At 37.3% G+C, this 17,603-nt stretch overlaps 1 protein-coding gene across 3 annotated transcripts in view; it reads right to left on the reverse strand.

Annotated features, from left to right (window-relative positions):
- Window positions 1-10,938: 10,938 nt before the first annotated feature.
- klhdc8a (kelch domain containing 8A) overlaps window positions 10,939-17,603 on the reverse strand; it is a 31,816-nt gene continuing 25,151 nt past the window's right edge. For all 3 annotated transcript variants that reach the window (XM_067431610.1, XM_067431612.1, XM_067431611.1), the window contains exons 5-6: window positions 14,912-15,013; window positions 10,939-14,824 (exon numbers count right to left, since the gene is read on the reverse strand). In XM_067431610.1, the coding sequence (XP_067287711.1) occupies window positions 14,622-14,824; window positions 14,912-15,013 (305 nt within the window). In that variant the 3' untranslated portion in view covers window positions 10,939-14,621. The remainder of the gene's footprint in view (window positions 14,825-14,911; window positions 15,014-17,603) is intronic.

Consider the following 17,603-nt stretch of genomic DNA (forward strand, 5'->3'; position numbering starts at 1 on the left):
GTTGGGTTTGGGGTTTCCATCATGGTGGTGAGTTGATTTGTGTTGAATGTATTATATTGCTGTTCTCATTCAACAGTCAGTGATATGCTAATACAACTAAATCAGTGTGTAACCAATTAACAAGGTGACATTTACTGAATTAGCTAACGCTATAGGAAAGTTTCTACATTGTAAACAATCCAACTCACACAATTTAGGCTAATGATTATGTTTTAGTTACCTGGACAATTAAATGCAAAAAAGTTGGAGTAACCAGTGAAAAGAAGTTGGTTCAACAATTGTTGGACCAACCAGGGCCGTTTCTAGCCTTTCTGGCACCCTAGGCAAGATTCAAGATTCATGTTCAATAGCTTGAAAACCATGTCACTCGGCACCGCTGCGGATTGAAGAACACAGTGACACAAAGACTAAAAGACGGGACGAAGCCGTAGCCGAAGCCTCGCGCCAGTTTCGTATGTTTTAAAGTTTAATCACATATTTTTTTTTAGGGGGAGCTGAGGCATAAGTTCATAAAAAGTGCCTAGTGAACAAACTACCTGTGAAATGAGAAAGACTTTTTTCATTTTCCGTTTGGATTTCCTTTCGGATTTTCCGTTTTATAACAAGCAAAGATTCTCAAATGAGAAAAAAAACGCTGCCTGCCAAAACGCTGTCAAACGCTTTCAGCAGAGCGCCTAGCGTTTTCATCTGGCTAAAAACGCTTTGGTGGACACAAGGCCTTATGGTGACCAAAAAAAATAAAATATATAAAAAATATTAAAACTCAGTCAGCTGAACAAAAGATCTTACATTGGGAGACATGCGACAGTTATTGGAGTTGAGTGAACTACTTTGTGTAAAAGTTGAGTGAACTCAAAAACGCTGTGCAGCAAGTTACCTTACAAATTTAAGTAATGTCAACTTTTCTTTTTTTTTACAGTGTACTACAAAAAAATTAGAGATTACATTATTTAAGTTAAATGTATGAACTTCTTATTGAAATATTTCAAGTTCAGAACAATTAAAATTAATGATTACAAAATAAAACTGTGCAACTTTAAATTTCTTAACTTTAAAAATGAGGTAAATGATTGCCTCAATTATTTTGAGTTTTGCCAACTCATATGGGTGTGGAAGAATCTTTACCATTTAGTATATATAGTGTAAACAACTTATTAAAAATAAGTTTAACTGCACTGTCATGCATTCTCAATAACAAGAATAGAAGAGAATATCAATAAATAGAATAGAATATTAATTATATGTCTGAAGTCAACCATATTGTATGCGTGGCAGTAAAAAAGGGTCGAATTATACCTATAATTATAGATTTGAATTATGGTGTGATCTGACATAATACACAATATAAAAACAATAAAACAAATACTGCTGATTGAAAATGTGACCTGGTAGATCAAAAGTTTGGGGTCGGTAAGATTTAAAAAAAGAAATCTTACTAAATGCTCACTTTTCGTGTATTGGATGAAAACGTACAAACAGTCCAATTAAAAAGGACTGTTTTATTTTTAAATATTTTTTGTATTTCTGTGATCAAAGCTGATTTTCAGCATTACTCCAGTCTTCAGTGTCACATGATCATTCAGAAATCATTCTGATAGATGATTCGCTGCTCAAGAAACATTTACATTTATTATATCAATGTTGAAAACAGTTTTGATGCTTAATATTTTTGTAGAACCTGAGATACATATTTTTTCATATTCTTTGATGAATAGAAAGTTTAAAAGAACACCTTTTTACTTTGCAACAATGTCAATGACTTAATGGCCACTTTTGATCAATCTAATGATTCTTCACTTAATAAATAAACCAATAAATAATAAATAAATAAACAAATAAATAAATAAATAAATAAACATACTCATCTACACATGGACAATCCGTGCAGATTTATGTTGTTTATTTCTCTGTTTATAGCACATAGCACTCTTTTTTAATGTGCTTGGCCACAAAACATTTGGCAGAAAAACTCTTATTTGGCACAAAACCTATACTTCTGCAAAGCAGAGTGAAATATTTTCAGAACACCATGTTTAGATGTGTTTATCACACTATATCTTGTTGTTTTCACACCCACAGCATTCTCTATAACAAAACAGATGGTTATATCAGCTGTATGTTTAGGGTGAAACTACTGTTGAGACAGAAGTAACATCAGCTCTAGCTGAAACTATACATTTTAGTAATGTCACAATCCAAAAAACCCTAGTTCAACTTATTGTTCATAACTAGAATTTTTGCTCACTGATTGTGCAGTCAAGTGATAAACTTATGCACCTAAACCTAAAACCAGCTGGTGGATGGTCTTTATAAAAGCTCAGAGTGTTTCATGGAGTGTTTTCCCTCTTTGCGGAGGTACAGATGAACCAGCAAAACAAACCTATCCATAGCAACAGCATCATGACAACCACTCTCTCCTGGCAACGCTCTGGATATCTCTGCCAGATTGGTCCGCTGTGCCTTGTTTTGTCTTCCTCTTAGGAATGTTCACTTGGATTTGGACAGTCAGTTACTAAAGTGTATAATTGTGTACTTACCTAGAACCAAAGCAGCTAAAGAGTGTGAATTGTATACCTCATATCATGGCACTTAATATATAACACTGCGAACGCAACTAAAAACAAGAATACCTTGGATGCACCGTGGTGCCTAATGTCTAAATACTATGATTACGTAAGTGATTTCTCTACTTTAGAACAGGATGAACACACCTCACATTTAACATGACATTTGGTGCAAGGTCCAATGCCACAAATTGCACAATGGCACACGTTTCAATTGAATTGAAAGTACAGAAAGAATTGATTTTACAGATTACATGTGTTTATTCTGGGTCTTAGTTCACACACAAACTTACGATCAAACGAAATAGAAAATGATCGGGTCATTGCTAACAGTTTACAATAAGATTTCAGTTGTTCCTACATTACTTAACATTAATTTCCCAACACTTTTACTGCATTTATTAATCTTGGCTTTTAAGATCAAACGTTGCATTTGTTAACATTAGTGTGCTGTGAACTAACATTAATATAATCATTTTCATTAAAGCTAATAAATGCCGTAAAAATATATTGCTATTTAATGCATTAAAGGGATATTTTACCCAAAAATGAACATTCTGTCATCATTTACTCATGCTCAAGTCAAGGCCATCACCACCATAGACATTGAGAAGGACAAATTGTCCCCTCCAATATTTGATATTCTTGCTGCTGCTCTACTGTACTCGATTACACACTGCTCCGTTTGTAACTGGGATGACAAAAGTAAAATGTTACATTTTTGGATTGGTCTGCCTCAGTCTAACAGCCCTTGTCACTTGGTCATCAGAGTGAGTTGACCAATAAAATTAAGGAAGTTTATTTTAAAGAAGGCTTAATGTTAGTGCAAATTTCAACGCAACACTTTATAACTGTTTAACAATAAAAACATTCAGAGACAAACAGTAATATCAAGTGAACATTTTTTAAATGAAATTCACTATTTTAATGTGCACATATTTAATATATATATATTTTTAAAAATAGTTCATAACTACAATAGAACTGGAAATTGGCCAATTATTTATTTTTCTTTATGTCCTTAAATCCCTTTTAATAATTGCATTCCTATAAATAAACCCAAAAGATCAATGCCCCCTTCTCAATGAAAAAAACAAAAACAACTCTTTTCTAAGACATTGTTATGGTCTTGCCTCAAGATGGACCAAACCTGTATGAACTGCTTTCTTCACAAAAGAAGATATTTTCTCGGAATGATTTTCTCGACCACAGGGCCCGTAAACGTCTTTATCAAACATAAACGTAAACATCTTTATTTATTTCTCATCCACCCGTGATTGATTGAACTATTATTTTTGTATTACATTGCCCGCACGATCGTTCGATATAAGAGCGAACCGCGCGCACACACATACACGTGCACGAGCGTGGCCTTCATATGTCAAGTCAAGAATATTATGAGATTCATTGGCCTTTGAATCAGGACTTTGAGCTTTGCGAGCCCTGGCCCATATGCGTCTGAGTCCAGCGCGCTAAAGGTATGTTCTTTTAGACACGTACACATAAGAAAAACAATCTATAACAACAATGCAATACTATTACATATAAAAAACATGTTTTACTCACATAAGTGTGTTGCACCATTCCTGTCAGATCCAATATAGAAGCCACAGCGTTGTGTTTTAATCTCAAAATGTCTACAAATCCAGCGCCACCTGAGATTTGTTTACAAACGAGTCTGCAGTGAAATGAAGTGAACATGTCTTCCCCACGTGAGCTGGAACTTCATTAAAAATACAGATCAACCACACATTCCTAATATTAGGATCCGAATGAAGCTTATGTAGCGACTGTGTTCTTCCACAACCAGGAATAGCACAATATCTTGCTATATTTGTCGGCATGTTTATTGCTGCTGGCTAGTGCAATCTGAACGGCTCCATGAGTCGGTGAGCGTGGCTACTGAACTACACATGCTTATTATTCTGTAGAGGCGTGTTGCGTCAGTCGAGCTACGAACAGGATCGTTCTCTGGGCCTGATGTCTATAAAAGCTTTTCTTTGACTAACACGGACGTTTTCAGCTCTGAAACTTGAAATAGGGTATTCTAATATTACCATGACCTTTTATATATCAAAAGCTTAAGTTGATTTCTCAATTCATCACCCCTTTTAGAATATGGGTAACCAAACAGCTAATGGCAGTTGACGTCCATACAATGGAGAAGGGAAAGAAAGTACTATGAAAATCAAATGGGGCCCATCAACAAAGTTCATGCAGGTTACCAACAATTTGAGGGTGGGTATTTGTATTTTTGGGTGAACTATCCCTTTAACTAGTGTTAAATATTAAGACCTTGCTGTAAAGTGTTACCGTGTCATTTGAATTACACAAACATAAAAAGCGTAGCTACTGATGTGTAAAACGGAATATAGCATGAGCATTACAACAAGCCTCATATATTAACCATCATTACGTCCTTTCTGGAGGAAGTCAAGCTCTTACAGTATTTAACGCATCATGTTTTTTACCATGAGTTTCATGGTGATCATTTTAAATAAATAATAGTATTTGGCTTAAAAATAGACACCCGTTGGCCTTCCTGACATGCCCTGCTTTCTGCCTCAGTGACATGTCTTACTGGAAACATGAACAGTTTGGTTTGCTTACCTGACAACAGAACAAGCCATTGCCCATATTTCTGCAAGCACTATCTGATCGTGGGGAACTCTGGTGTCTCGCTACACGTGTGCAGAAACGTACCTCCTGACCTTGTTTACCTCAAAAGACCACAAGAAAAAAACTGTTTATCCATTTGGAATAATCACAGTGGGAAGAATTTTGGTCATTTACTCAGGAGTTAAACTCACTTTAAATCACAGTAAAATTATAATAATAAAGAGAATAATAAAACAATGTTTTTTTGTAATGTGAGAGCCTGCTCAGTCGAAAATTTGTTTAACATGGTAAAATTTTACTTTTTTACGCAACTCGAGGACACACAGTCACCTTGTGGTCATCAAGTTCAGCCTAAGAACAATGTCAGCTTGAATAAAACCTTCGGTTATTACCCAGTCAATAAGAACATGCAAAGATCTACCCCAATGCGTAGGCTGAGCAAATATAAATGTCCAGTTTTGCAAGAGCAAATATCCCAGCAGGACAAAGGTATGAATTAATGTATTCTCAAGGCTAAAGATATTCTCTAAGGTGATTAAATCATTTTAATTTTATAGTAACATGCTAAAAATGACACTAAATACAATACAGCTGTTTAGAACACCATGAGGCGAGTTTTGCACAGGGAAGCCTTCTGAAAAATGCGTGGTGCTTGTCTGGTCAAAAAAAGTTGCTTAAAGGGTTAGTTCACCCAAAATTTACATTTCTTTCATTAATGACTCACCCCAATGTCGTTCCACACCCGTAACACCTCCGTTCATCCAAGATATTTTACATTTAGTCCGAGGCCTTTCTGTCCTTTGAATGTAAGTGTATGCCCACTTGCTGTCCACGTCCAGAAGGTAATGAAAACGTCATCAAAGTAGTCCATATGTGACATCAGTTGGTTAGACTCTTTTGAAGTGTCGACAATACATTTTAGTCCAAAATAAACCCCAAAAAACACATTATTCAGCATGTCTTCTCTTCCACGTTTGATTTCAAACCTCAAATAAAGATTAAAACAGTCGTGAATCAGCAGATTGATTCGTAATTCATATCACCAATGTCACATGATTTCAGCAGATTGACACGCTGAAATGACCGTTTAAATCTTTATTTGAGGAACACGGAAGAGAAGACAATACTGAATAAAGTCGTATTTTTTGTTATTTTTGGACTAAAATGTATTGTCGACGCTTTAAAAGAGTCTAACTAACCAACTGATGTCACATATGGACTACTTTGATGATGTTTTCATTACCTTCTGGACGTAGACAGCAAGTGGGCATACACTTACATTCAAAGGACAGAAAGCCCTCGGACTAAATCTAAAATATCTTAAACTGTGTTCCGAGGATGAACGGAGGTCTTACGGGTGTGGAACGACATTGGAGTGAGTCATTAATGAAAGAAAATCACATTTTGGGTGAACTAACCCTTCAAGGGATAGCACCAAAAAAGTACATCCATTTATTATAATAGTAATCCACAATGCTCTGAGAGTTAATAAAGGCCTTCTAAAGCAGACTTTTACTTTTATAATTTGAATTTAAATAAATACCTAGTAATACCTACTGTGAAGCATGGGGGTGGAAACATCCTGTTTTGGGGCTGTTTTTCTTCAAAGGGACCAGGATGACTGATCCGTGTAAAGGAAAAAATTTATAAAAAGCCCCTTCCATCAGCAAGGGCATTGAAGATGAAATGTGGCTGGGTCTTTCAGCATGACAATGATCCCAAACACACTGCCCGGGCAACAAAGGAGTGGCTTCGTAAGAAGCATTTCAAGGTCCTGGAGGGTAACAAAGGGTATATAACAAAGTATTGAGATGAACTTTTGTTATTCACCAAATACTTATTTTCCACCATAATTTGCAAATAAATTCTTTAAAGATTTTCTAGATAGTCTCTTACAGTTGAAGTGTACCTATGATGAAAATTTCATCCCTCTCTCTCATCTTTTTAAGTGGGAGAACTTGCACAATTGGTGGCTGACTAAATACTTCCCCCCCCACTGTGTGTATGTAGCCTTTGTATGTAGTATGCTCATAACTCGTTTTCATTCACTCCCTTAAGTGCACTATATTAGTAAAGTGATGCAGGGAATAGTGAATGAGGGGGCGATTTCGAACACAGCAGCTGACTGGATTTTATTTCTAGCATGTTATATGTTTGGCAACATTTCTGATGGAGTGTTATCTTGACCAAAAATGTATGCACCTCTTGATGGAAATAACATCACAGTATTTATTTACATCAAAAGATGCATGCATTTTTGGTCAAGATCTTGTATTAACAATGCAAGAGTCCAGCACTCTGTAAAGTCTCCTCCAGAACATCCCAAAGACTTTCAATGAATTTAAGGTCTGGACTCACGGGTTCCAATTCACGTGTGAAAACGATCCTTTATGCTCCCTCACAATCATTCCTTCACACTCTGAACCAGATGACTCTTGACATGGTCATTCTGGGATATGGGCATAATGTGTATTCATACGTGGTTGTTTAAGAATAAAAAGCTACACTCCATCAATTAGGGTTGGAAGAAATGTTTCCAAATATGCTAGAAACATAATAATCACAGCAATAATAATAATAATATTATCAATGACTCTTAAGCATTTGTCAATTTAAATACAAACAGCTATTATTATTTTTTGGCTGGGCAGTGTGTATAGGTATAAATATATGTACTCATTCAAAGAAATGTAATGCCATTTTCCCCATTTTATCATCTGCCAGACTTAAAAGATAAGTTCAATGGTTTAGAAAAGTAATGAGAGAGCACAGCTCTCCTCAACCATCCGTGAAATTTGGGGCATCTCACTTCATGAGGTGCTGGATGAATTACGCACTAAAGTTTAATATGAACTTGAATGTGTAACCTTAAATATAGCAAGCGCCACTAATGATAATATTATTATATGCCATTTTCAGACACCATATCTCATATCTGTCCAGATTTAAAGATTATATTCACACTCACAAATTTAGCCCTACATCATGATTATGACAAACACCTTCTTGGTAGATAAAGGCATTTGGTGGAATTTTTCTTCCTGCTCTTTCCACCCACAAACGGCGTGGCTCACAAATCCCATTATCTGACTTTAGAGCTTCAGCGTGTAGCAGCATGCGTTCTATTTGTTTCAATATGAGGAATGAAAATTGTTATATTACACTTCTGGATTTGTTATTAAATATAACAATGTTATTTCAAACCATGCTTGTTGCAATTATGTTCTCTAAAAACGCATATAAATCATAAAATGTGTTCCTCTTTGTGAGTTGCATCGTGCTAGTTTAGTGGAGAGTGTAAGCATTTTCCACTTTAGACAGACTTTTCTAGATTTTACCCCATTGTTCTTATGCCTAAACATCATTAAAGCTCTGCTTTAATACATTCAGAGCCGTGCCGCACATAGCTTAACACAGCTAATGTGGAAAATTCTCCACTGAAGCCGGGCACAGGGTGCAAAAGCCGTTCCCGACGGGTCACCCAGTGGTCCTGAGCTCTGCGAGGTCACGTGATCAGAATACTGACCAGGTGGATGGAGCCAGGCACCTTACACAGGAAGGGTTGGTTACAGAGTAGCTTGACTGCATGCATCACATCTTAAAAAGGTACTTCGGCCCCATAACATTTCACCTCGTATGCCCTCAGGGTGCCGTCATGTCCAGAATAGGAAGTTATTCACAAATGAGAGTGATTCTCTTTAGACAAACTCTAGTTCCTGTTAAAGAACACTGCAAGTTTGCTTATTAAATCTAATTCAATGCAGGATTCTAGATGACGTATGCTATTTTTAGATCTTCTAGAGACTTCTTAGACTTAGACTAGAAATGCCAAAACTTTGACTAATTAGGATATATTATAACCCAAAACTATATTATAATGCAGTTTACAAACCTGCCCTGGAGGCACCCCAACCCTGCACATTTTGTCTCCCTTATCAGACACCAAATTTAGTTCTTGCAGTCTCTACTAATGAGCTGATGAGTTCAGGTGTGATAAATGAGGGAGACACAAAATGTGCAGGTGGGGTGCCTCCAGGACAGGTTTGAAAAACACTGCATTATAATATAATGTATGGCAAGGAAGTTCAGTGATTGTAAACATACATAAACTGATAAACAGTGTCACCAAGTGGCAAACAGTATAAATGCAGCCTTACCAGCCAAGTAACCTGGTGTTGAGAATCCGATTCACTTGAGCGAGTCGTTCGGGAAGGTTCGTTACAATGAACTGATTCAAATTCAAGATTCTTTGCATCGTTCAAAGTGTTCACACTCTGTTTTAATAATAAAAAGTATATGATCTTAGTTGGCTTTAAAGTGAGGCTGGTGTGGTGTGTTGGCTTTTAGGCACTTTTCAACTGGCCATTGGAAATCAGGCTCTTTTGAAAAGGTATGAGCAAGATGTATGTGTTCCAGTATGACGTACGTTGTAGCTCTACTCTTATGTTTTGTCAGACAAGGAAAAAAAGCAAAAAAGGTAACTTACATCACCTCCAGGGTTCACCATTGATTCGTACACGTAGTAAGACTTGATGATAACACACCAGTAGCCTCGCTTTGCAGATAGGAGTTTTTCTCACAATGTATTTTATTCATAGTCATTTGCACTATCCCAGTTCATTAATGCTGCCTTCATTTGTTATCGGAGATTTCCTATCTCCCACTTCTGAAGTCGTGGTTACGACTAACGAGCTCGTCGCATTCAAATTTTGACTTGAGAGGGAGTTCATGTAAAAAAAAATTTTTTTTTTTTTTTTAAACTTAACTAGTATTTACGATTATTCTGATAGCACATAAAAGCAGCGTAACTATTTTTACACTCGCCCATGAACGTTGATCGGTCACGTGACGTGACAAATATAAGGCTAGCAGGGACTCGAGAGGTAGACTAATATTTGTTTTTTTTTCTTATAGTTTATCTCTGTCTGCATTATAATTATTTCCTATTTGGAATATGATCAATGTGGACGTGTTTAATTATTCATTTATTTATTTTTTTAAAATAGGCTATATGTAGCTGTTCAAATGAATGAAATGATGGGCTAGCCTATAAATAAAGTTAATTTTGCTGAACGAAATTAAAAGATCAAGTCATTGAAATAATCAAAGGCTGCCATCAACTGTGGTTTGCCAAAATATCTTCTTTTGTATTTAACAGAAGAAACTCATAGCAGGCTACAGGTTTGGAAACATGAAGGGGACAATTTTCTTTTTTGGGTGAACTATCCCTTTAGGTAGCGTATGGAGAAATACAATTTCAAACTTGACCTATAACTAATATTGCTATTTGTTAATTATATATAATATTACACCAGTTCAAACTAACAGCCAAGACTTGTTTACTACTTCCTGGAAAGCAGGCCAAGAGAATTCCAAACACAATAACACATCAGTGCTAGCCTCATTTTGTAGATAAACGGTGTAAAACCACTGCAGCACTTTTTAACTGCATCTCTGCAGTGTGTTTCAGCAGGTCTGAGCGTGGCCGACAGGACCGCGAGACACATTTCACCTCTGCAGAGGTGAGAGAAATCAATAGAGACAAATAAACCTCAGGCCAGGAGTCCACACGGTTAGAGTCGCTCCTCATTCTGTGTCAACCACCATCCTGCTCAAGACTCTAGTAAGTGAGTCACTATTTGACATTATTAAATAAAAAGAGAATAGAAAATAGTTTATCCCCCCACCCCCAATCCCTAGATAAGAGCAGGCTACCATGATGAAACTGAACCAAGAAACAAGGAAGCAAAAATACTGGAGACAAAGTTCATTTAATGGCAAAACCACAAGCAATTGTAGAAAACCATGTATTATTACAGTGCTTTATTTTATTGCTATGTGCATCAAAGACACATTATCCTAACAAAATGAGAGCAAATGGCCACGTGAAAACATTATATTAGAAAAAAGTAAACATTGTTTAATGATGTTGGCCATAGCTATGACTTCCCTAAAGGCTTTTCAACTTTATTTCGATTCAAAATACTGCATCTCTGAACTCTGTACTGACAATGAGTGTGTTTACATGCATAATCTTACACTGATTATGCTTCATAACCCATCAGCATGTAAAGTCATGTAAACACATACATTTTTTTTGTTTTGTTTTTATCAGCCAAAGGTCATAAACTGTGTGCTTAAACCAATCATTTCAAATCTCGCATATACGTTTCTAGATTTTAGAATGAGCTGAATTGCTATGCATGTGAACACACTCAATATCTTTTTTTTTAAATTAGTGTAGCATTAAAAACCCCATGAAATCATTTGTAGAAGCCAGTTATACTGTCCTGTTTTGATGTATTTTCCCATTGGAAAGTAAGTTGGGATCGAACATTTCAAAAGGCTTGTCTTTACATTTTAAAAAATCCCAATTTTTCATTTCAGGGTTTTTTAAAGATAAAGCTACTATAAATTGCTGAAGACCCTGTAAACATTTAGAAAAAGGTTTGCATGTATGTGCTACAGCAGTGCAATTTGACATGGATGGAACTGACCAGAATGAGTGAAAAATAACCAACAATATTCACCATACAAACCAGCAAAATCTGTTCACACATCACCTCCTACACACTTAATGCACAATGAATATCACTCTATTAATAGGACCTCTGCTGTATTACTAGATCATCATGCTAAAAATAGCAGTAGCTTAATTAGCAACCCTGTAAATACCCTAAAAATACCTCAAGACACCGTTATAGGGAGACTGCTAAATCGGTTTCTATTTCAAACACGTAATTATTCAGTTTCTAAAGAGTGTGTGGCTGTGTTTGTGCATATGTTGTTGGCTTAGCTCGTTCGGTGGGTGTTTGGTGCTGTTGGCATTAGGAGGCAGATTGTCGTTGCTGTGCATCTTGTAAAAATGGCATTAACAGCGAGCTTTGTGGAACTAAAATACATGTTGTTCCCTAAAATGTGCTTAGTTATTCCTTGTCAGATAGTGTAGCTTATTCGTTTGAACAGTCTAGCATTCAAGAACCTTTTTGTGCTGACATTAAGCCTGAAACATACTCTACATAAGTACGTACTGTAAACACCAACTGTAGTTTGATTTCATGCATGATTGCATTAGGAAATATGACAGCATTCTCAGCATTGCCACAAGGCGCGCTATATTAGGCATAAGTGTAACCATCATTTTTGACATTCATAGAATAGAATCTTGTGATAGGGGTGCTAAAATTTCACATTTTACCTTTAAACTGTTGACGTATTTATAGCTAGCTACCTGAATGTGGATTAAGACAGACGTTTGAAGGAAACTCTATGGCAGGGGTACTTAACTCTGGTCCTCAAAGTCCACTTTCCTGCTGTGCTTGGCTCCAACCCTACACACCTCCAAGATACCCAAACAAGCTAATCAAGGTCCAAAATCGCCCCCTATAAGTAGGGCACTATTTGAAGGGACAGCCATATAATGCAGTGTCCGAAACCATAGTGGATGTTATTAAGTGCACTCATTCAATCCCACATTGGACTGCAATAACCAATGTACAATCAACGGCTGTCCAAATTGCTCACTTGTTTTCATTCACTCCTTTTAACCTAGCTGTATTAGTGGACTAACGTATGTAGTAGTGATTGAGTGTTTAGGGGGCGATTTTGGATTCAGCCCTAGAAAGTTATAGGCAGGTGAGTTTGATCAAGATTGGAGTTAAACTCCAAGTGGATCTTGAGGGCCAGAGTTGAGAACCCCTGCTCTATGCCTCCTCTATTATTATTATTATTTTAATTTTTTTACTTTTTCCGAACCCTGTTCCGGAAGACACACCAAAAGTACACATTATGGTTGTTTCCATTATCTGACCCATCTATTTCTGGTCTTGGTCTACGTTCAACTCCACTTTTAGACATATACTTGTAAACTTCACTTAGTACTTCCCCTCTTGGGAATCCTCAGGCGAGGACGGTGTATTTGGACAGACCCTCGACCCCTTGATTTTGACCGATGGAGCAAATCTACTCCATTTCTGCATCCTAATTCAGATGCTGCATCCTTCAAAGGCCAATTGCTGTGGATAACGGCTGTCCCAATTCAAAGGCTCCTTCGAATGCGGCTGTCGTTTCGCATGATGGAGGATACAACAGATGAATCCTTCGTGGCCTTGCCTACTCCAGAATTCATTGCACTAGTGAAGACAGGACTTTTTTGAGAGAAACTGACGAATTACAGTTCATAGTGTTGACGTTTCAAAGTGTTGGGTTTCATCTTAATCAAATATGTAGTGATACAAATGTAAAATGTTGACATATCTTACTAAGATGCGATTCATATATAGTTTATATTCTTTATTTTATACAGAAATGGCCCATGGTGAACATATTTAGACAGTTTGTGAATCCTATTTTGTTTTCGGACAGTAAAGTATAACTTTCAAAAAAGTCTAGTAAAAACAGTACTGTCACTCATCAAAGGCAGCTGCACCAGTTGCTAGGTGACAAGAACAAGCTCCATAGGCTAGACCGTCCCATTTAACAACAGTTATTCCAACCTTCGAAGGTGTGTCCTTTGAACTCCGCCTCCTTTGAAGGATGCAGCCTCTGAATGGGGACGCAGCTAATAAACACTTCAGGCAGATCCAAAGACCACAATGCAACATGAATTGTGATGTCACAGCAAAATAATTTTGACATTAACCACAGAATACTTTAAGTAGCTACCTTAAGCTGTTGTAGCTTATTGCATTTTTATAATTTTCGTTTGCGTAAAAATGTACGTTTTTTTATTTTCTCCAACAGCTCAAGAATACATACAGGCCTATAGAATGGGACGTAAAACAAATCCATAAGGGGAAAAAATGTAAATAATAAAACAATTGGGCTTAGGGCGGTCCAATTTTGTTTATATCATAGCTCGGCTGGAGCCATTGAGCTCAATAAAGCTGCAGTTTCCTCCAATCTCTAACTGTATCTTCTCCTAATCTCCTTTTAAAATATAGCATAATATATAGCATTCTGTGCAGAATTCGGGCGGGATGCTTCAGATTCCAGAGAGCATTTGATTGGACAGAAAAATGTATGAGAAGCTGAAGTGCAGAGTGATCATCAAAATCATTGATCCATATCCATTTTGAAAGTTTATATCTTCTAAATGTGAATTGTGATAAGAGTTAGGCTAACATATACATACTAAAAGCCCAAAAACTTCCATTTTGATTTCATGGGAACTCTAAATGCAGCTGAAAATGTGTACTGTTGGTGTGCCTCCAGGAACAGGGCTGGGAAACACTGGCGTAGAATATATTTTAGACATGTATGAATCACTGTTGGTCAGCGTGGCGAATCCGCTTGACTAACACACACGAGCGAATTTGCAACGAGTGGACTTGTGAAATTTCGCAGAGCAATGGTAAAGGTGACCGCACCTTTAGTGTGAAAATGTGTGTTTACTTGATCATTGAAGGCAACTTTTTCTGAAGTGTAAATGGTCTGTGGTTAAAGAATCTCCTCCTCTTTTACGTATAGAATCTCATGGGCGGAGCTTGGGACTTGATTGACACCTCCCACAACCAGTAGGCGATCACGGATCACGATGCTCGAGGCAGAGCAACGCGGCGTGGACATGGGCGACAGCCTTTCCCATTTTCTTTTTTCGGGATGGAAGGCTTCAACGGTGTCCAGCACTGATGGCTGATGGCCTGTGAGAGGAGAGCAGATGTTTGGATGACACCAACCGTGACAGCAACTGTGCAGTAGATAAATATATTATGGTGCAACTTCCATACCTAGACCTCCCGCCACGATCATTCTGCCTCGCACTATGGCTGCGGAAAAGTCTGCACGCTTGGTCTTCAAGGGTACGGTGTCCTCTGATTTCAACCAAATTCCTATGAAACAAAGCGGACACAAACAAATACCAGTAATAAAGTGCAAAATATTAAAGGTGACGTGTGTGATATCTGCACCACTAGCAGTAATTTGCAAGATGTCATTCTAATAATGTCTTATGTATAGTTTGTACATTAAACTAGATATTTCAGCTTTGAATAAATTACACACAATTCACCATTAACACTGTTATTTTTTAAATCTGACATAATAAATCAGATTTATACAACGAGTGAAAGAAAATTAACAAGCTTATACAGAATATGATTTGAAACCGTTTTGTTGGACGGGTTTTCCTAAGCGTCTAAAGAGGAAATAAAAATAAAGGACTTTCCTGCAGATTAGAGCCTGCTTGCCTGTCGATTAGAGTTGACAGACTGTTTTCCATTTGCGGGATCTAATATATGTCTAATAACTAAGCCAGTAGCTTGCCGTAATAAATGCAAGGACCATTTCTTCAAAAATTACTGAGCTAGAACACTTTAATTGCTTTGAAAAGGAAGTTAGATTTGAGCAGCTTTCTGTGTTTCACAGATGTAGAATGTTAATTTGGCACATTATTTACATTTCCCAGTCAACCTAATCTGCCAAAAAGCACAATCGCAGCCAATAACACACAAACAGCATTAGAATAATGATGGTTGCTTGAGAGTTGCCAACTCCTTCCACCATTCATGTTTACAAGATTGATTGCGAAGACACATATGCAGAGGCTCACAGCACTAGTGTATAAATGATCAAAACCTTTTCCGAATGGAAGATAATTTTTTTTTGCTCTTTTGTCATTGCAAACATCATACAAAATGCATTTTTTTTAAATTTAGTACTGTCCTGATTCCTGAAAAATATATTTGATATATGTTTACATATAATCCAAAAGACAAATAAATGTATACAAATGACCCCAGTTAAAAGTTTGCTAAAATCATTTAAGTTAATCTTTTTCTCATTAATGTACACACAGCACCCCATTTTAACAGAGAAACGCTGAATTGTTGACATTTTTGCAGATTTATTAAAAAGGAAAACTGAAAAATCACATGGTCCTAACTGTTCACCCTTTGCTGTGACGCTCATATATTTAACTCAGATGCTGTCCATTTCTTCTGATCATCCTTGAGATGGTTCTACACCTTTATTTGAGTCCAGCTGTGTTTGATTATACTGATTGGACTTGATTAGGAAAGCCACACACCTGTCTATAGACCTTACAGCTCACAGTGCATGTCAGAGCAAATGACAATCATGAGGTCAAAGGAACTGCCTGAAGAGCTCAGAGACAGAACTGTGCTAAGGCACAGATCTGACCACGGTGACAAAAAAAATCTGCTGTACTTAAGGTTCCTAAGAGCACAGTGACCTCCATATTCCTTAAATGGAAGACGTTTGGGACGACCAGAACCCTTCCTAGAGCTGGCCGTCCGGCCAAACTGAGCTATCGGGGGAGAAGAGCCTTGGTGATAGAGGTAAAGACCCAAAGATCACTGTGGATGAACTCCAGAGATGCAGTCGGGTTTTAGAAAGTCAACCTTTCACCAGTCGGGGCTTTATGGCAGAATGGCCCGACGGAAGCCTTTCCTCAGTGCAAGACACATAGAAGTTTGTTAAAAAAACACCTAAAGGACACCAAGATGGTGAGAAATAAGATTCTCTGGTCTGATGAGACCAATATAGAACTTTTTGGCCTCAATTCTAAGCGGTATGTGTGGAGAAAAATATCACCTGTCCAATACAGTCCCAACAGTGAAGTATGGTGGTGGCAGCATCATGCTGTGTTTTTTTTTTTCAGCTGCAGGGACAGGACGACTGGTTGCAATCGAGGGAAAGATAAATGTGGCCAAGTACAGGGATATCCTGGACGAAAACCTTCACCAGAGTGCTGTGGCTATTCTTGAATGGCCCAGCCAGAGCCCTGACTTAAACCCAATTGAGCATCTCTGGAGAGACCTGCAAATGGATGTCCACCAAAGTTTACCATCCAACCTAACAGAACTGGAGAGGATCTGCAGGAGGAATGGCAGAGGATCCCCAAATCCAGGAGTGAAAAACTTCTTGCATCTTTCCCAAAAAGACTCATGGCTGTAGTAGATCAAAAGGATGTTTTTACTAAATACTGAGCAAAGGGTCTGAATACTCAGGACCATGTGATATTTCAGTTTTTTTTTAAAATACATTTGCAAAAATGTCAACAATGAACTTGAAAAAAAATTAACTTACATGATTTTATCAAATAGCTGCAATATAACAAAGAGTGAACAATTTAAGGGGGTCTGAATACTACTTTCCTTACCCACTGTGTGTATCTTTCTATCTATCTATCTATCTATCTATCTATCTATCTATCTATCTATCTATCTATCTATCTATCTATCTATCTATCTATCTATCTATCTATCTATCTATCTATCTAATCTCTCTCTCTCTCTCTCCTCTCTCTCTCTCTCTCTCTCTCTCTCTCTCTCTCTCTCTCTCTCTCTCTCTCTCTCTCTCTCTCTCTCTCTCTCTCTCTCTCTCTCTCTCTCTCTCTCTCTCTCTCTCTCTCTCTCTCTCTCCAGAAAGCTGCTTTAAAAGGTAGTGGCCCATGTAGCT

This window comes from Pseudorasbora parva, chromosome 22, assembly GCF_024679245.1.
Source record: "Pseudorasbora parva isolate DD20220531a chromosome 22, ASM2467924v1, whole genome shotgun sequence".
In the NCBI taxonomy this organism is placed as follows: Eukaryota; Metazoa; Chordata; class Actinopteri; order Cypriniformes; family Gobionidae; genus Pseudorasbora; species Pseudorasbora parva.